This window comes from Chenopodium album, chromosome 16 (assembly GCF_948465745.1).
Source record: "Chenopodium album chromosome 16, dcCheAlbu1.1, whole genome shotgun sequence".
NCBI classification, from domain to species: Eukaryota; Viridiplantae; Streptophyta; class Magnoliopsida; order Caryophyllales; family Amaranthaceae; genus Chenopodium; species Chenopodium album.
Genome location: NC_137849.1, coordinates 5,461,636 through 5,482,700, shown reverse-complemented (window position 1 = coordinate 5,482,700; position 21,065 = coordinate 5,461,636). Strand labels below are relative to the sequence as shown.

Genomic DNA, 21,065 nt, shown 5'->3' with positions numbered 1-21,065 from the left:
ACTTCCTCCGTCTCTAATTGTTTGTTTCATATGAGTATTCATTTTCTATTTTATTAATTTAAGATCGTGTTTAGTTCACTTTTTCTTATTTAATTGATTTGATTGTCTGATTTAATCAAGTTTTAACTTTATAAATGCTAATCTGTAAGGAATAAATATATAAAGTGTGGTCTTGTTAAATTCATAATAAATATGTGCTTTAATTTTTGCGACAGTAAAGCACTGGTCTTAAATAGAGAGTATCAATAGTGGAGAGCATTTTAAACGGGGGTTCTTAATCTCTCTCCTATTCCACATCATTAACAACTCTTAATAAGAGTCAATGAGTCACCCTTCATATAACCAAGTGAATACACTAGCTCCTACTTAAGAGTTACTTTTGCTAGTTTTGTACAGATTTTTTACATATATAAAATTGCATGCAAAATACAACAATAGTAGTAATAGTCATTTTTTGCTTAGTCAACATATCGATCTCTTATTTACATAAGTTGTGTCTTCATCAATTGTAAACTCCAAACTAGAAACTCCCATTTCGTTACCTCTTAAATTTTCTCACTCTTTAGGAAGCACCTAAAAATCCCCATAATTAATGCTCTAAAGTATAGAAATTATTAAGAAACACCCTTATATTGAAAATGAGAAATATCAATAGGGAGGATAAAGGGAACATCATACATTCATAGTTTCATAAGAAGGTAGGTTTTGATAAATCGATCAGACACTCAATCCTAAATTTTAGGCACGGTAAGCTTGGGTTAAATTCTCATTTAATCCACTTCAAGATGATTTTCCTTGTCCGGTTGCCCCCCCCCCTCCTCCCTCAAGATGGATGTTTGTATTATTAGGTGGCTCACTAGCACATCATGCACCACATGCAATTAAGTCGTGCTTGACTACATGTGATTCATTTATGAAAGATTATTGGTACGAGCTGAGTCCAGCATGATATAACTATGTCTTGGCTCAAACTACGCAAAGTTCGCTTATGCCAAAACTGAAAACCCTAAGCATAGTATTTGTAAGGGGGAAATACTTTTGTAGGTTGCATATGATAAGCTCTAATAATGATTCTAGGCTCAACGCATTAGCTCAAGCTATACTTGTAAGTTCGCAGTTAACATAAACAACCAATGCGGATATTATTAGAAAATCAGAAATTTGAAGCCCTAATTTCACCAACAAATTGCGGAAAATAAATTTAAAAGATGAATCAATCCAAGATCGAAAAAAAAAATCTCTAGAATTTAGAGAGGCTCTGATACCATGTTAAACTCAAGAAATATGGGAGAAAACGGCTTAACATTTTGCATTGATAATTATCACATATATATACACAATACATTAGGAAACCTAATTAGCCTAAAACTCCTAATAAGATAAACTTAACATAAATACAACCAAAGAACCGAACCGACTCTAATAGATATTAATTAGAGGTGATCATTTGCGGGCTTGGGCGGGTAGCGGGCCGGGCTTATGCTTATTTTTTTGTCCAACGGGCTTCATGTATCAAGCCCGAGCCCTTTTATGCGGGCTTGATACTTTGTCCATGCCCGCTTACTAAACGGGCCGGGCTTGCCCGCGAGCTAACGGGCCTTAAATTTTTTTATTTATTTTATAACACTAATTAATCTATTTATTATTTACATGTGTTAAAATAATTTTGGTAGAGTTCGTTGTCTTAAATTATTTTATCCACAAATAATGATAATATAAATTAAAAACACACAAAGTATGTCATAATATAAAATTAAAATAAATAATTGTAACAAATGAAAGCTTATAGTTCATTATAGTCTCTTTGTATTTATTATTTTATTTTCTTAAATACACAAAGTATTATTTTTATTATTAAATATAACACTAACTAAATAAAATTATTAAAATATTATTATTATTATAAACGGGCCGGACGGGCTAGCCCACGACACATATTTTCTTGTCCATACCCGCCCATTTATATTAACGGGCCGGGCCTAGCTCGCCCCAAAAATCCAATTTTTTAAAAAAGGTTGTCCAAGTCCGCCTTTTTTGCGGACCGGGTTGGGCGGGCTTAGCGGGCCGTCCCGTCCATGAACAGCTCTAATATTAATTGATGACATAATGTTACTATCATCATCACTTCTTTTTAAGGTTGATGTGATCAACTGTATGACCCATAACCTCTTCAAATAAATACTTTGATTTTCTTATAATTTGTTTCGTTGACTTAATTTTTTCCCAATATGGAAACGAACTTATTATTAGAAATTGCTTTGTTTTTAAGCAATTCATCATCTATCGATCATCATTTTAAGACATATCAAAATGACAAAATGCACATTGTCTTAAACATACAACGTGCAAATACTACACCTTTCTCCCAAATTACAATTGCATCAAAAAAAAAAAAAAAAATTAAATAGCACAATTATATCACATCACAAATGCAAAAAATAAAAGGAAATACATGAAGTATGTACATATAGGAGATACCTATGAAAGCCATTGAAATGATAGACAAAGGCGATGCTTCCATTGCTACGACCACCTAGAGACGGAAAGTTGCCATCACCACCATTATTGCCACGACTATTATGGCTAGAACCATCTACAGGAGTTGGATCAACCTTGTTTAGCTTTTTCTTACTCATCATATCATTCGAACTCATCGCTCGAGTGAGTTCTCCTCGTTCAACTCAAGCACCTACGGAGTACATATGAAGTACGTACGTACAATCCCCCTTTCCTTATTTGTTATCACAATAGAATTTTTCTCGTGAGAATGGTTTTTTAATTTTTATTTTTCTTAGTTTTTTCCAAAAAAATAAAATTACGGAGTACATCGAAATTACGAAGTACGCGTACATGCCGAGTATGTATAGTATGCAATGGTTATTAGCTAAGAATGTGGTTGTGGGGAGTATTAAAGAATTATTAGGACTGTTTCTTACTTGATTATAAAATTACGGAGTACATCGAAATCTGCTTGTTACATGTTTTTAATAATACTTGTATGGGATGACTTGACTTTGGTTGTTTTTTGAATCTTTCGCATTCCGTACGTTTGTCGGTTTGTGTATACGGAGTACAGCTTATAAATTTAGACAGTTTTAAATTCATTTTTTTTGTCGTATAAGAGCTACATATATATATATATATATATATATATATATATATATATATATATATATATATATATATATATATATATATATGCAAATGATGTCAACGGAAATAATTGATCAAATAAGCCTTAAATATAAGGAAAATTTGCGAAGAAGGTCTTTTTAAGTGGTCGACCTTGTAATGAAGGTCCTTTTATAAAAAAAGTAGCACAAAAGGTCCTTATGTCCCATTTGGGTTGTGGGGAGGGTTCGTTGACTAGAATTTTTCCGATCAAATAATTATGCACGTGACAACATTAGTTACCTTTTTTTCCCTCGATTTCTCCCTTTTTTCCCTTATGAAACCCTCATTTCAGACCCGAAGTAATTACAAAGTAATTTCAAGGATAAGAATTCAAGATTTGTGATTACTTTGAGTCTGAAATTAGGGTTTCATAAGGGGAAAAGGGGGGAAATCAAAGGAAAAAGAGGGGAAACGAGGGAAAAAGAAAAAATAAGGTAACTTAAGTTGTCACGTGCGATGCACGTGACTTTATTTGGCCGGAAAAATTCCAGTCAACGCCGGAGTTTGGTCAACGGACCCTCCCCACAACCCAAATGGGATATAAGGACCTTTTGTGCCACCTTTTTTTTTTATAAAATGTCATTTCTTACAAGGTCGACCACTTAAAAGAACCTTTCTCGCAAATTTTCTTAAATATAATCCCTCATCAAAGTCCAAAACAACTAAAATAATTGACTATCTATGTATTTTTTTAATTCATGAAAGCATTAATTTTTTTTTATATATATATACATATAGACAGGGGCCGTGTTATAACATATGGAGTAACAAATTGTTAAAGATTACCTTTCGAGCAACACAAATAGTTGCTTCGTATAAGAGAGTTAAACACTTTATAAGATTACATAAGAGGTTACTATATATATAATCCGTCATCAAAGTCCAAACCAACTAAAATACTTGACTATCTATGTATTTTTTTAATTCATGAAAGCATTAATTTTATTTTATTTATTTATTTATTTATTTTATATATAGACAAGGCCAGGTTATAACATATGGAGTAACAAATTGTTAAAGATTACCTTTCAAGCAACAGAAATAGTTGCTTCGTATAAAAGAGTTAGGGCCTGTTTACATAAACTGAACTGAACTGAAGTGAACTGATTGGAGCTGAACTGAACGAACTGAGCTGAAATGAATATTTTATGAGAGAGGAAAATTAGGAGCTAAACTGATTGGAGTTGAACTAAACTGATTAGAGCTGAATTGAACTGAACTGAAATTAAGTAAATATAAACAGGCCCTTAAACACTTTATAAGATTAATTAAGAGGTTACTATTTATATTATCATATCTCTACCCTTTTAAAAGCCAGAACTTGTGTTACTATTCCAAATCTACAGTGTATTTCCGTTTTTAGCCTTCTCTCCTTCTTAGATGCACAGTGTGTTTCCGATTTTAGCCTTCTTTCCTTTTTAAAAAAATTTTCTTTGGTTTTCTTCTTTCACAAGGAAAAAGTGCAGTAGGTAATTCCTTTTGGTGGGGTTTTCACTGACTTGTCTTGGATTTTATTGGTGTGGGGTGTGGGTCCCATCTAACAAAATTGCTCCTTTCTCCTTTTTGGGAGTTCCGTGTTGTTTATTATGTTGTTTTTTTTTTTGGGGGGTTTCCCTTTCTATGAATATTATTAAGTTACTAATCATTAGGTATTATCTGTTAGTTTGCCACGTGTTGTTTATTATTATTATTTTTTTTTTGGGTTTTCCCTTTCTATTAATATTATTAGGTTACTAATCATTAAGTATTATGTGTTAAAAATACTTAATGATTAGTAACTTAATAATATTAATAGAAAGGGAAACCCAAAAAAAAAAAAAAAAGTATTATGTGTTAGTTTGCCACATGTTTATTGCCTAGCCTTTGATTTGTTGGTTCCTTATTTTTTCCCTTCCTTTTTGGGTGTTCTGTGTTTTTTTTTTTGTTATTGATGATTAGTAGTTTTGTTAGGAATTGACTTAGGAAGAAGGGTGGTTATAATTAGTCTTCGAAAGTATGGTTGATTATGGTTAGTCGTTAGCTAATTCGTAACTAACTTATGATTGACCATTTATGTTGAAAAGCAGAGTGTTAAACCACTTTGTTGTGTGGCTTAGTGTAGAGGATACAGTCAATGAGAATTGTTGCTTGCAAGGATGTGGTCTTCCATGTTTTAAGGCCTATTATAGTGTACCATTGTCTTTGTTTCTTTGACTGTCAATGGTCTTTGAGAATGTCTAGACATTTAGTCTTAAGTTGTACTTTTTGGGTGATGCAAAAAATATTAGAAAAATTCATTGTGTGTGTTCCTCTATTAGATATATATATAGAAGTGTTTTCCTTTTTGTGGTCTGCCTGTCACTTGCACTTTTGCTCACAAATTTGATTTTTCTTCTCTTGGTGGTACTAGAAACTCATTTCAGAGTGATTAGTTCTAAAAAAAGAAAGATCAGGTAATTTAAATTGTATTAATTGTTTGGGATAAATGTGTTTGATGCATATGTATCTTGTTCATTATTACATTATTATTATGATGTATGCAACGATTGCCAATAATCTAATGGTCCAAGATCTTGACTATCCATGACAAAGGACAATTCCATGTATTGAAGGATTGTAACAAGGACATACCAGATATATCAGTGTGGTTGTAATATAGATGAATATGCTTTTTATGTTGGTTTTTGATGACTCGATTCTGATTTTCTCTGTGAAATAAAGTGTTGCTAATTTATTGTAAATTTGTGATGAAATGTGCTCTTGAGTTGTCATAAGGTATGGTGATTGATTTAGTTGTTTTGATGGGTATATGTTGTGTCTTGATAGGAGGGGTAAGTGTCTTATGTGGTGTTGCTATTCATGTCATGTGTTGTTAGGGGGGATCTATGTTGTTTGGAATGTAGGTTATTAGTGGTTAGTTGATTGATTTCATGTCATATGTTGTTTGGAGAACCCTATGCATTTCAAGTGTAGGGTGGTTCTGCTTTTTTGGTTATGGTTTTCAACCTATTTTTCTTATTTTGGGTTTTTTTTAGGGTAGATCTGGTGTTCTTTCTGTTTTTTTGTTTAAAAAAAAGGCTTAGGAGATTATATTCCTTCTATCAGTAATCATGTGATTATGACATGTGGACTTGCTTTACATGCTATAGTTATGGTTTTTGTTTAAAAGTTATGAATTCTTAGCTATTAGTAAATGTGCTATTGTTATGGACAGTTAGCCATTCTTTTCTTTTTTTGAAAAGAAGAGGAGGTTTTTAGATCATGTATAGGAAGTGTCCTGTTTTAGGTATAGGTTATGGCTGTCAATGTATGCAGCTATGTTGCTGCTTTATAGAATGTCAGGTGCCTTTTATTATGTTATATGTTTAGAGTTGCTGATTTCAATTAGTTCTGTAGAACTGTTTACAGGAATATTGATTAGCCTTCTAGATTGATTTGGTGCTTTAGAAAAGTAGATGGAACTATTTACATACCTATCTTTGGGTTGCCTATGATGTTTGGTATTTTGGACCTATTTAAGAATTTTATGCCCATGTTTACAGGTCATGGACTTGCCACCCACACAAGTAGTTATGCCATTTCGTCCTCTTCTGAAGCAAATTACCAACTACTTGAACTTTCCTGATCCAGATTACCAGTTTGTTGATGAGCCTGGAAGCATTGCTTGTGTGGTGGTTCGGACAGACTGCGGTCCCATTGCATCTGTTTACATTGGTGGGTATACTAGCAGTGTAGAAGAGTCCTGTGAAGTTGCTACTAGAAAAGCTGTATATGATCTTATGAAAAAATATGAAATAGTTGTTGAGGATGTGACTTATTTAAGGAAGCAGATGTATGATCGCTGTGGCCAATTGTTTTGGTTTAAAAAGGAGGAGCTAGAACGGATTGAAAAGGAGGAACGTAACGTGTGTATGAATGAGGACTTTTCTTTTCGAGCTGAAGATAGTCACAAGAAGATTGTGGTGGACTTTGTTGTTATTTTAAGGGCTATCTTCAGAACTGTTGAGATAAGGTGCACCCCAATTGAAACCATTGAGCATTCTCCTGATGAGTACACTTCCTGGTTTACTGTCATGCCTCATAAAGAGGGAATAGGTTTTCGATGTCTGTTTAGTGATTATTGCCGGACTGTAGCTGCTTCTAAGCAGAGCTTAGCTAGAAAGGATGTGGACTATCTTAGCGATGTCTTTAACCTTGTAATAGTTGATGCTAATTATAAGGTCACTACAGCTAGGTTTGATGCCATCTTATGTTCTTTAGAAAGGGAGAGCTATTTAAGCATTAAGGAACGTGTATTGGGAATTAAGGAGGAGCTGGAGCCTACTATTGTTCTTACTGAACAAGACTGCCTTACTCCACTTGGACAAGAATTTCAGGTTCCTGTGTCTATTCCACCTGCTTTGCCTCCCAAGAAGCGCCTTTTACAGCACATATATGCTGAAACCTCCCCTGTTGCTGATTCTGGTTGTAAGATGGCTTCGGTGTTTCCAGTGCTGGGAGATCTTGATGAATGTTATAAGCGTGTGAAGTTTGCCAAGAAGAATTAATTCCTGATGCTGTGTGCATAAAAAAAAGCATTGCTGCTGCTGTATCACCTAGCTCTTTTTTGATTACTAATGTAGCTAGGTTACTACTATAGTACTAGGATTATAATAGGACTATCCTTTATCTGTTATTGTGATGTTAGGACTATGTCAGGTGGCATTATGTACACCTTCTTTTGTGAAAGACAATTCAATGTCTAGGCTTTTATATGGTGTTATGTTATTTCATGGAATTATGTAATGGAGCTAATCATATCTTTTGCTGTATATATGCTGAAACCACTCTTGTTTAGCTTGTGTATTGGTATTCTAAATTATGCAGAGCTTTAGTTTGCTTATTTCTATAGTGTTTAAATCTTAAAGTGCTAAATTGTTGTTGGCTACCTATTTATTGCATGTTATATTTGGTAGTCAGGACTGATGGAAGGCTAAGCATTGCAACGAGTTTCCCTATGAGGTTACAGTGAATTAGGTGCAGAGAATTATAATTTGTTTGGATATGAGTATGTCCTGTAACATATAGCCACTCCTTTTTAAGCAACCATAACACTGAAGGTTACTTTTTTGACCTGTGAATTTTTAAAATTATTATCTTGTAGATCGTTTTCTACGAGAACCATCATCATCAAAAGGATACAACACTAAACGCCTTAAGAGTTTAGAGTCTGGATGTCAAAATGGAATTCAGAGGTATACATTTTGACATAAAAATAGGCTCAGATGAAGTTATACATATATGAAGGTGTTTAATTCTAGATATAAATCAGTTAATTGAAGCAATAAAGGCTGTTTATACTTTGAAGAATAGATTATGCAACAGTTGCATGTCATAATATGCTTGTTTCTGTAGGATGCAGGCTGTGCCTGCTGCAAAGCGTGCAAAGATATCGAAACCCAAGCATCCTGTTACAAGTAATTCAGTCTATGCTTATCTTTATAGCATTTTACATCTGTATACACCATTTAGATATAGATATATGTGCATTACATATGCATATCATCTGTTTAGATTAAGCTACACATGTTTGAACATTTTTTAAACATGTTGTGGTGAGCAGAGCTTCCTGATGCAGCAATTGGTAAGAAGCTACCTGCAGAGCCCTATCAACTTCCTTCATCTACTGAGTGTTATAAGTGTAGGGCACGGAAATTTGCGTTTGAGACAGCTCACTTTTGTTGTGGTGATGGTGAAGTTCAGATTGCTGCAAATGATTATCCTGTACCACTTGTAAGGCTGTTGACTTCTATGGATGAGGATGCTAAACATTTCAGGCAATACATACGGTTGTATAATAATATGTTTGCATTTACATCGTTAGGTGGGAAATTTGATGCTAAAACTAAAAAAGGGATCTATGTTTTAAGCTACATGGCCAGCTATATCATTATATTCCTTATCTACTTCCTGGAAAAAAAGGACCTAAATATATGCAACTCTATTTTTATGATGGAGAACTTGAAGCTAAGAAGCGCTTAGGTTGTTTTCCAGAGTTAAGGGAAGATGTGTTAGCTATTCTCATGGAAGTCCCTAAGGTAAATCCTTATGCAAGATTCTTTCGTTCACTGGGGGAGATACAAATAACTGAGTCTACACAGATTCTAATAAATAAGACAACTGTACCAGATCAGCGTGTTTACAATGCTCCTTCCACTGATGAGGTTGCTGTCATATGGCCAGAAAATACATCTTCAAGTGAGGCTGAAAGCCCTCATATTCTGGTCACAACAAACAAAGAACCATCAGAACATGATTCATCAGAAGATGGTTTATCTGACGATGATTCACCTGACAGTGATTCATCGAGGAAAAAATCGTGTCATAGAATCATGCACTATTACGGCTGCTATGATCCCTTGCAATATCCACTGCTTTTTCCATATGATGATTGTGGATGGACGCAGGGTTTAAAAAAATGTCTCAGGGTGGAAGGCAACAACTGCAATCACAGCCTGATCCTGTTTCTTCCTGCAGTGTTCATACTGCAGAAGACCTATTGGAAGAAGAAGCAAGACGTTAGTATATTCTGCACTTTTTATTATGCACAAGAACTATACACACACACACAGTATGCAGTTGTAGTAAAAGGGAAAAAAAATATGCACACTTTCAGAAAGGAAAGGATCATGTGATTTCCTGTATTCACACAAAAAACATTAATTTGTGAAATGTAGCTTATTTCTACTTTTGCTGGTCTGTAAAATAAAAAATTGAGTTTTTCATTTGTAGGTGCAAATGGAGGCTCATCGAAGACAGATAAAAATATTTCAGCAAGGGAATACTATACATACAAACTTCAATGCAGGCCAAATAACATGTTGCTAAGAGCAGGCAGATGCTTTCAACAATACATAGTGGATATGTATGTCAAGGTTGAGAATACACGGCTAGATTTCTTTCGTAGAAATCAACAAGCAATAAGGGAAGATCTGTATCAGGGGATCCTTGATACTATTGATTGTGGTGAAAACTGTGCAGCAAATGTGGGTCGTAGAGTCATTTTGCCTCCAACATTCATTGGTGGTCCTAGAGATCTCAAAAAGAGATACCTAAATGTAATGTCTTTAGTTCAGCGATTTGGTAAGCCAGATTTATTTGTTACAATGACTTGCAATGCTAATTGGCCTGAGATTAAACAAGAGCTAGCTGTTGGAGAAAAGGCACAAGACAGGCCAGATATAGTTGCAAGAATTTTTAGAGCAAAGGTTCTTGCTTTAAAGCATTTGATTAAAGAGAAAATGGTGTTTGGGGAAGTAGCAGCAATGATCTATGTGATTGAATTTCAGAAGAGAGGCTTACCTCATGCCCATTTTCTAATCATTCTAAAGCAAGATTATAAAATCAAGTGCCCTGCTGATTTTGATAAGTTTGTTTGCGCTGAAATACCATCTGTTGACAACATGCATCTTAGGAAAGTTGTCCTCAAGCACATGATGCATGGTCCATGTGGTCATTTGGATCCTGAATGTCCTTGCATGAAGCACAAAGAAAGTCGTGGTCGTTGTAAATATGGTTATCCAAAGCAGTACTGTGATGAAACAAGAAATAGTAGTGATGGATATCCATTATATAGAAGAAGAGACACAGGAGAGACTGTTACAATCCGAAAAGCAATCATGGATAATAGATGGGTGATTCCATATAACCCATACCTTTCATCATATTTCGATTGTCACTTAAATGTTGAAGTGTGCTCTACTATAGAAGCCGTCAAGTACTTTCACAGTGGTTCAGTCAACAGATGTTACACCTGTCCAGGATGAAATACAGCAGTATCAGTCAGGTCGATGGGTTTCTCCTTGTGAAGCTGCTTGGCGCCTCTTTGGTTTTGCCTTATATGAAATGCATCCACCAGTTTTGCCTCTACCTGTGCATCTACCCAATTCACAGATTATACAGCTTAGGCCTCATGAACAGCTTACATCAGTAGTCTCAGATAACAAGCGTTCTAGGACCTGTCTTACAGAGTTTTTTCGTATGAATTGTAGGTTACCACCTGGAACAGGCTGGCTGTATAATGAGTTTTCGGAGAACTATCGTTGGGATGCATCTGACAAGCGTTGGTATAAACGGCAAAATAAGAAAATTGTCATTGGTAGATTGGCATTTGTTGGACCTTCAGAAGGAGAAAGATACTATCTAAGACTATTATTGCACAATGTGAAAGGTCCTAAGTCATTTGAAGATTTGCGAACAGTTGATGGACATTTATGTGACACTTTTCATCAAGCTGCACTTAAATTAAGACTGTTAGAAGAAGATGATTCAATTGCTTTGTGTTTGAAAGAAGGCTGTGCAGTTCAGATGCCACTTTCAGTTCGAAAACTCTTTGCTACTGTGCTTATCTTTTGCCAACCCAGCGTTCCTGTCTCTCTCTGGATGAAATATTACACTTTTTTGTCTGAGGATTTTAGACACAACTATGGTTCTGATCCACAAAAAGTGAAGCATCTCACTGTTAAATCAGTTGAATGGTTTTTGGAATCAATGGGAAGCTCTCTTGCTACATATGGATTGGACCATTTAGTTCAGCCTGATGATGATGAAATACGCAGAACAAAGGATATAGAGGATGCATTGAATGCTCCAATACCAGATCAGTGTCTGCAATGCAAGAACCAATTGAATCAGGCTCAACGAGAGGCTTTTAATGTCATTATGGATCATGTTACAAAGCAAATACATGGGGCATTTTTTATAGATGGTCCAGGTGGAACAGGAAAGACTTTTTTATATAATGCTCTATATGCAGAAATAAGGCTTATGAATAAAATTGTCTTGCAAACAGCAACATCTGGTATAGCTGCAGCTAATATCCCTTCTAGAAGAACTGCCCACTCGCGATTTAAGATTCCACTTGATCCTCTTGAATCACTTGCCTGTAATGTATCTAAACAAAGTAGTCTAGCAGCACTGCTCAGAGAAACAACACTCATCATTTGGGATGAGGCTTCGATGGCAAAAAAGGAAAATATTGAGTCACTTGATGTGTTGCTTAGGGATATTTGTAATCCAAATTTATTATTTGGAGGTAAAGTTGTTGTCTTTGGAGGAGATTTCAGACAGGTTCTTCCTATTGTGCCAAAGAGAACACAACGCGAAGCAGTTGCTGCTAGCTTGGTTAGTTCTGCTCTGTGGCCGCTGTTAGTTAAATTTAGATTAACAGAAAATATTCGAGCTAGACTTGATCCAGCATATGCAGCCTTCTTGCTGGCACTTGGGAATGGACAATTGCAGGATACTGAAGATGCATTTGTGCAGCTGCCAGCAAAAATTGTGCAGCCTTATGATGCTGCTACACCTCAGGATATGCATTTGACTTCAGTTGCTTTTCCAGAAATGGATATGCCTCCATTTAGTGCAGACATATTTACAACTCGAGCTATACTCACACCAATCAATGATGATGTGGATACTATAAATACAGTCTTGATAGAAAAATTTCCAGGTGAAGCAGTGACCTATAGGAGCTATGATTCAATGATTGATGATAATTGTAACATCTATCCCACTGAATTTCTGAATAAACTCTGTCCTGGTGGAATGAGCCCTCATGAACTTGTATTGAAACCAAATAGTCCTGTTATCCTACTACGTAACATCTTACCATCATCTTGACTATGCAATGGAACGCGCCTTATATGCAAAAAAAATTTCCCAAATCTCATTGAATGTGTTATTGCTGTTGGCCATCATAAAGGAGAACATGTGTTAATTCCCAGGATTAATCTAAGACCATCAGAGTCTTCGGGTTATCCTTTTCAGTTTCAGAGGAAACAATTCCCTTTAAAGCTTAGATTTGCCATGACTATCAACAAAGCTCAAGGCCAAACACTTAACAAAGTTGTTGTTTACCTACCAAGATCGTGCTTTTCACATGGTCAGCTGTATGTTGCCCTATCCCGAGCTCGACAAGCAGCTAATGTCAGTGTTATAACTGACATGAATGCTGATCAGTCCACTTTTTGTCATGTCAAGAATATTGTTTCTTATGATATTTTGCACATGGCTGGCATCATTTAGGTATATCAGTAAGTTTCCTGTTTTTATGCTCTTATTATAGCAAGCCTATTGCTGATTTGCATAGCCTTTAAGATTAACTGATGAGATCAGAAGCCTGCTGTGCCTAATTTTACTTGATTGTTTCTTTTGCTGCAGGCTAGCCTTTTTCTATGATTTGAATTCTTAATTCTTAGGGATGGTGTATTCTGTGCAGGTATATTGTTAGTAGGTATAGGATCTTAAACTAGAACTGATATTCTGCTTTTTGGTCAGCCTCTACAGCATACTGATATTTTCTGCAATGCATTTCTTAATTGCTACACAGTGATCCAAGAACATTTTGCTGGTCACAGAACTACAAAGCAGCTGATTAGTGTGCTTGCTTGGCGTTGATGAAAAACTGATAGTTTAATCTCCCTTTTTTTAATCTCATTTTGAGGAAATAACTAAGTGCTTAATGTAGCAAGAGCTAGGTTTTTTTTCCAAGAGCATAAGGTGTTGTTGCTTGGATATATGTATTAGAGTGTTTTATAACAATGATCCTATATTAGTTTGTATGTATTTGGAGGAAATGTCTATGCCCAAACTACAATGCATCATATTATTGATAATTGTGGCATGCTGTAAAGTGAAGCAAACTACAATGCCCAGACTACAATTGAAAAATTAGTGATGAAAAGTTGTTAGTGCTTAGTTTAGTGTGTGTGTGTGTATATATATATATATATACATACATATATATATATATACATATATATATATATATATATATATATATATATATATATATACATATATATATATATAGGTACTAGACAAATTGCAGCTCTGATTAGTTACTAATTTGTGTCCATGCTAAAGAAAGAATCTATTATGATGCTTTTTTCCTACGATTAGATGTACATATATGTATTTGATAGCAATTTTCATACGATATTAATGTTTTTAAGACAATGATTGAAAACAGAATCGATATTGTTGTCATTACGCAATCTTTCGCGTGTCATAAACAAGTACATTTTACCAACAAAAAATTTAAATACAACAAGTACACCCAAGAAGAAACACCCAAAGGAAAAAAAAAAGAAAGGGAAAAAAGGAAAAATTCCAAAAGGAAAAACAAAGAAGAAGAAAAGATAAAAGCACATGTATAAGTAATAAATATGATAACCACAAAGGGAGAAATATTGGGGTTTTATTGTATTTTTAATATAAAATTCGAAATAAAAACAAAAACATGTCTTAGTATTGGAAGCAAAAGAGGGAATGTAAAAGGAATACAGACAAAAAATCCAATGAGTACAATTAAGTCAAGTAAACTAGAAGAATTTCAGGAAAAAGGCATGGTCCAAGAAATATGTATACAGCCAAAACAAAAAAAAAAAAAAGAAAAAAAGTACAAGCAATGAAATCTACTTTAGTACTTGAAATGCATGTGATGGGAACAGTATGTTACTGATGGAGTGTTTATGATCAAATTATAGAGTAAAAACATACACAACTATATATGAAAATCTATATGTAAGTTTTGTTCAAGTACATGCTACATATCTATAAAATATAGAATTGCTTATTTTAGGAGTTAAGCTAGCTGATTTTATGCAAAAAATACAACAGAACACTGTTATACAAAACAGTAAGTTTGAATTCTTGCTTCTTCCTTTGAATTTTTTTAAGCTTGATTGTGCTATAAAAAGACTAGGCTTAGTTGTTGCTGAGCAAATTAATTATCTTACCAGTATACTGCAAGTAGAAAATCACTTTTTTTTAAAAAAAAAAGGTGAGGAGTAGGAAAAAGCCACGCACAGAGAAGTAGGAATTGATATTCTTCAACATCAGCAGTCAATCCTCTGGTTCTTGACAGGTATGATTAGCCTATATTCTACTTCAATATATTACCTTTGTTAGCATTTAAAGTTAGTTTTATGCAAGACATTATTAGCTGAACACCCATCCTTAGATTCCATATATGCTTCTATTTATTGTGTAACAGATTCTAACTGTTATGTTTATATGAGAAAAAGTCATTGTTTGTCTGTAGTGTTACTTAGCAATGACATAAAATATGATTACTGTGATCATAGCATAATTAGTTTTGCATGATTAGATTTATAAAATGCTAAGTGAATGAAGTTAGCTATTAATTATTGATGGATATAAAGTGAAAAGTCTAGAATTATTTAATATGATCAGATTTAGAGAATAATGAATTCTTTTGACAAAATGCTGCTGTTTTCAGATAATTATTTATCATTTTGCAATTTAGATATACATAGTCTGCTAATGATGTTTTGTGCATAATGTGCTTGGTATATGCCTATATGCCTTTAAGTATGTGCTCAAGTATATTGACAGATTTCTTGCTTCCAATGGCACACAATTGATGCTCTACTTGATCTTAGTGCTTTATATCCATCTATCTATACTCTTTCTAATATACAAGTTGTAGCTTATGTGAAATCAGTACTAAAAAAACAAGAATATTCAGTTATTGAAATATTTTTACAACAGAACATGTAAATGTGTATGCATTAAGCCAGGACTTATCAAGCTGTATGATTTTGTTTTGTAGTAAGTCTTGTTATGGCACCGCAACGAAAGTTTCTAGATGAACTCGATACATCGAGAAAATCATACAAGGTTAAAGTGCATATTGCAGAAAAGGGTAGAATGCAGGAGTCTGAGAAGAAAATATTGTACCAGTATATTATCTTACAAGATGACAAGGTATAATCTACACATGCCATATACAAACATGCATTTAACTATAACAAATCATAGTGCATGATAAAATACTAATAGAAAACTATATTGTTTATGTCTTTTTTTCTCAGAAAAATCGCATGAAACTGACATTATTTGGAGATCAAATTGAAGCATACAAAGATGTTATCTTGTTTAGAGGAAACTATGACATTGCTAATGCCTTAATAAGGCCATTAGATCCACAGTATAGGTCCAAAGAGTCAGATCTGCCATTTCAGATGACAATAGGCAGCAGAATTCTAATCTAGTCTTTGGATCCTGAAGGAGTACAGGTGTTTCCTAAGTATCAATCTCTTGCTTCTATTCCAAAAGTTTCTACTGAAGATGTTCGACATGGTAAAAAAAATAATTAGCCTAAAAAATTCAATTTCTAATTGAAAAATCCAATCCATTATATGCAATTTGCTTACACATTCTCTTCTTTTCTAGATATACTTGTTATTGTGCTCTATGCTGCCAATGAACCACGCAAAATAGTCACAACACTGAACAAGGAATCTTCTGTTCGCGATTTGATGGTAATAGATCACAGGTACTTGCATGCATACCTTAAATAGACTTGTTATTATCAGAGCATTACCATATAAGTATAATAAATAAATATTCCATTTCATTGTCCATCTACTTTCAGTACTGATTCGCCAATCAAAGTGTGTACCTGGAATGATTTATCTGGAAGTCAGTGTGAACGCCTTGTCTCTGACAGTGAAAATTTCAGAGTAATTGGCATCACAACACTGCATCCTATCACTCGCAAAGGTACACCCAAGAACTAACTAATAAATGCATACTTTCCCACACTATACCCTTCATTATCAATCATATTATAACATCATTTACCCTCCTAAAATCACAGGCTTTCAGCTTGAATCATCCATGTCTACTGTCATAATTGAATACCCTGAAGGCGAAAAGGCAGCTGCCTTGACTGAATGGTATACTAACTAACATGCGCCTTAGTTTCTTTCGATTTAAGACTCTTTGAAATTACTGCAAAATGTATTTGTGATCTACAGGGCAAGAAAGCATCGCAATGTACTGATTGAGCATCAACTTAGAGTCACAGCTGCTTGGAATCCACCTTTAGAAAGAATTCTGACAACAATATCCTTCATCAAAGCCAAAAAAGTACACTTATATGATATACTATCTTTATGCAGCTGTTGTAAAATTCTTTTTAATTTATACTAATAGCAAAACAATAATCCTTATATGATTTTTAAATTACTATATCAAGAATCAAGATCATGCTAATATTTATATTGACAATGCAGGCAGCAAAGACGCTTCCACATGAGATTTATTGGATCAGAGTGACAGCATCTGATATTCAGTATGACAGGCTTAGAGCATATATAGGATGTTCTTACTGTGGAAAGCGAACACAGCTACCACTAGAAACAGTATATGCTTGCATAGCTTGTCAAAGAAATGAAGTGTCTGCTACTTACCGGTAAAAACTACTAACATATTACATTATATAGCAAAAGCAGTATGTTATTGATGGCGATTGAAAACTTAAACCGATTTGTTAATTTATGCAGAGCCACTATTACTTTTACTGCTTCGGATGGAACAGGAGCTCTGCAGCTTACTGCATTTACTGAAAATTCTGTTCCACTACTTGGCATGTCAGCTGAAGATATTTATCACATGAAAGCAATGTTATATAATCCGGAGTTCACATTTGATGATAACAGATATTACTCTTCTTTGCTTCACCTAAATGTTTACTTTACAAATTAATCTAAAATCTATCTATGTTTCATGATGATACTGCTAAGTTTGGCCAAGTAGCTAATAAGCTGCGTAGCACATACTTCTTACTCAAGATTGGCCCTACAACTTCTCTAGAGAAAAACGGCATTCTGCAATGGGGTATCAAAGGTGTGGAGATGGAAGACACAATCACTGCTGGTGGTGCAGGAAGCAGTTCTGGAAATATTCCTGTAGGGTTTGATGTCACAGATGCAGCGAAGACAGCTGATGATAAACATGATGCAGCTGCAAAAACCAGTTCATCTGCAGCCAGAGAAAAAAAGAGCCTAAGCAAGACCATAAAAAAAGAAACAGTTGAGGCTTATAACTCATCAATCTTCAGCCAGGAAGAAGAAGATGCTTGCATATTGGCAGAATTTATGGCTGCAGCAGAGAAAACAGCTCAATCAAGTGCAGGAGATTCTGGTTCAAAGAGGAAAAGAATTAGTGTTGATGATGATTCTGAAATTGCTACACCACAGAAAGATGTAATTGAGCATGAGGTGCAGCCAACAATCAAGGTTGCAAATATCTTGAAAGAAAAGGAGAAAGATCCAGCTTATCATGCAGCAGTTAAGGGCAAGAGTGTTGCCTTTGACACTGACATTGTTTCTGCTGAAGCAAATCAGGCTATTAAGCAGGAGAAGGAAAGCAAACGTAAAGCACTCGTGTTTGAGGATGATGACTCTGATGACCTCTGAAGAAGAAACAGGACACTTATAACAGATCAGTTGGGTAACAGCTTCACTTATTAAATCTTTTGCTATGTACATACTAATTAGCTAAATGCATTAAAAGTAAATATTATGCATAGTGTGGCTATGATAAAGGACAAGTATCTTCAGATTACTTCTCCTATAATAAGACCACATATATAAGCACAAAAGCGGCTATGCTTAAGGCTTTTAAAGGCTGTGGTCTTGAAAAGGAACAGGTTTTACACAAATCCTGTTCCTAAACAACACCAGTTGTTGAAGTGTTATCCTTGACACTCAATATAATCAGCCCATCTTTTGCTGTTTGATTGGTTAGACTCACCTACCAGACCAATCAAACATTATAGTTTTATGTAGGAATAGGTCTCCTAGACTACCTATTCCTATATAACACTACTTCTTAGACTAATCTTTTGCTATCTAATTGCTTGATTAGAATTTCTCAAGCACTATTGTATTTAAACTATCAAAGGAACTTAGCTTCATGTTCCTGTTATTGTAATCAGTAACTTCCTACTTATGCTATCAAGCTAATGCAATATATTATTATGGCTTGCTACTTTGATTACTATGTTAGTTTCATGTGCTAAGTATGCAACAATCAAATAACTTCTTTTTAGCTAAATTTAATATGTATAGATTTTAAAATCAACAAATCTTACATTCCCATTGAATTCTTACAATAGTCGATACATGTAAAATGATCGTCTTATATTGTATATATTATATAAAAAATAACATGACAGATTAACAGCCACACCAAAAAAAACTTATATAATCAAGTTCATATGACAGATTAACATCCACACCAAACAAAACTTATATAATCAAGTTCATATTCTTCTTCTTCATATATATATAATGCAAAAGCTTAGTCTGTGCTAATTACAAACTACTATCCTCCTTTACTAATTACATTCATCATAATAATAGCATCAGCTAATTAATCACTAAGATCTAGCAGCCCCAAAAAACAACCAAAAACCTAAGAACAACAACCTTATCCTAACAAACCAAAAAAACCCCTTACAAACCCTTTGTCTATCCTACCAATACAATTAGTCAGAAATCCTCATACGAAACATCGAAGAATCTTCGCTTGTTTCCTGATTTCCTTCTTGTTGGTTACCAGAATCAGAATCTGAGCCGGAATCATCATCGTTATAACTACAACTCCTTGATTCAGATGCTTCATCGGAATTGACAACAGCTTCTTTCACACTATTAGTTTCTGAATCAGAATTCACATCACTTTCTGGATTCTCATCAGTTTCGTCATCTTCCTCATTCTCTTCATCTTCATCAGTCTCATCGCATTCATCTCTTTCTTCCCCTTCCTCTTCTGCACCAACTCCTTCCTTACGATTAGCTTCAGCATCATCATTGTCTGATTCAATCACGATAACAGGCCATTCTCCACAGCCATCCCTTTCCACCTCCCGTTTTCTTTTCTTACTTGTTTCACCTTTTTCTTTTTTGCTTTCAGCCTTTGAAAGCTCTTGTTCCAGAAATTCCAGATGCCTCTTCATCTTCTTCTCCATTTCTGTAGCATACGAACGGAAACTAGCAACATTTTCTTCTTTTGATTTCCCTTCGTTCGGCCTCCAGCTTTCTGGCGTGAATACTCTACCAGAGGTGGCAGTGCTATCAGTACTTGCCATTGTTATGAAAATTATAGAGATTAAAACTCAAGCAAAGAACAAGATAGACTCTTAGGACATTAAAAAAAAATAACAAAGTCAAAAAATCAACTGAAAATGAAAGACAGAAAATGAACAGACTATCCTTCACACACCACGCAAGAAAGTACACACAATGACCAATCAAAGGCAGGTATAGCAATCATGACTAAAATCTTGAAAAAAGGAATGCTTTATGACTTCTTATGTTCTAGCACTGTACAAGTACATTAAAAATTGCAAAAATAGAAAGTTGCTTTTTGTACATTTCCTTATTTGCACAATATCTATACACACGTGTATTAATCGATTTCTCTATTCTTAGAAACTGATTTGTTACGCATAACATCTCTTTAGACCAATACGACAGCATTATTAACTTTCCCGTTTAAAAAAGCCCAAAAACATTATTAACATTAATATATAATATACTTTAGATCATACATCGATAACGTTTAGCACTTTACAATAAATTTTTTTCTCCATATCTAAAACAACAATAAATTTAAGTTTTTTACAAATTCACCTGCTTACTATTACATATCTACCTAAATCTAAACTTGATTTAGTCACAACACGAAATAATATTACATTAACCTTACATGAAATGGCTAAATTAAATCAGTACAACACATATACAAAATAACAAAATCACCCACACTCATTCCGTGTTTATTGGGCTATCGCGCGCTTTGCACGCGATGGCTCAACTAGTAGTTTGAAATTTAAACTCCTCAAACTTGTAAAGAGGACTATTTTGATGCCGCAACCGCGCAATCTATAGCTAGCTAATTTTTTCGTTTTTATATTCAGGATTAATGGCGTTGAATGTTTTAGTATGCTCCAAAGAGATTTCTATTGTCAAATACTTAAAAACCAATCGCCTACTTTTCATTTGATTAGGTGCCAGTTTAGTATGGTTGCATTATACAAATAGCTATTAAAATTC

At 34.4% G+C, this 21,065-nt stretch overlaps 2 protein-coding genes across 2 annotated transcripts; both read left to right on the top strand.

The window, feature by feature from the left end:
* Window positions 1-6,448: 6,448 nt before the first annotated feature.
* On the top strand, window positions 6,449-12,813 carry LOC145583800 (uncharacterized). Its single transcript, XM_081640774.1, has 10 exons — window positions 6,449-6,460; window positions 6,696-7,681; window positions 7,841-7,851; window positions 8,297-8,387; window positions 8,548-8,609; window positions 8,756-9,016; window positions 9,115-9,489; window positions 9,600-9,710; window positions 9,925-10,826; window positions 10,900-12,813. The coding sequence occupies exons 1-10, from the start codon at window positions 6,449-6,451 to the stop codon at window positions 12,811-12,813; spliced, it is 4,725 nt and encodes a 1,574-aa protein (XP_081496900.1).
* A 2,967-nt stretch (window positions 12,814-15,780) lies between these two features.
* LOC145583798 (replication protein A 70 kDa DNA-binding subunit B-like) lies at window positions 15,781-17,709 on the top strand. Its single transcript, XM_081640773.1, has 9 exons — window positions 15,781-15,924; window positions 16,032-16,085; window positions 16,236-16,299; window positions 16,393-16,495; window positions 16,595-16,722; window positions 16,820-16,898; window positions 16,980-17,091; window positions 17,238-17,416; window positions 17,508-17,709. The coding sequence occupies exons 1-9, from the start codon at window positions 15,781-15,783 to the stop codon at window positions 17,707-17,709; spliced, it is 1,065 nt and encodes a 354-aa protein (XP_081496899.1).
* The last annotated feature ends 3,356 nt before the right edge of the window (window positions 17,710-21,065 follow it).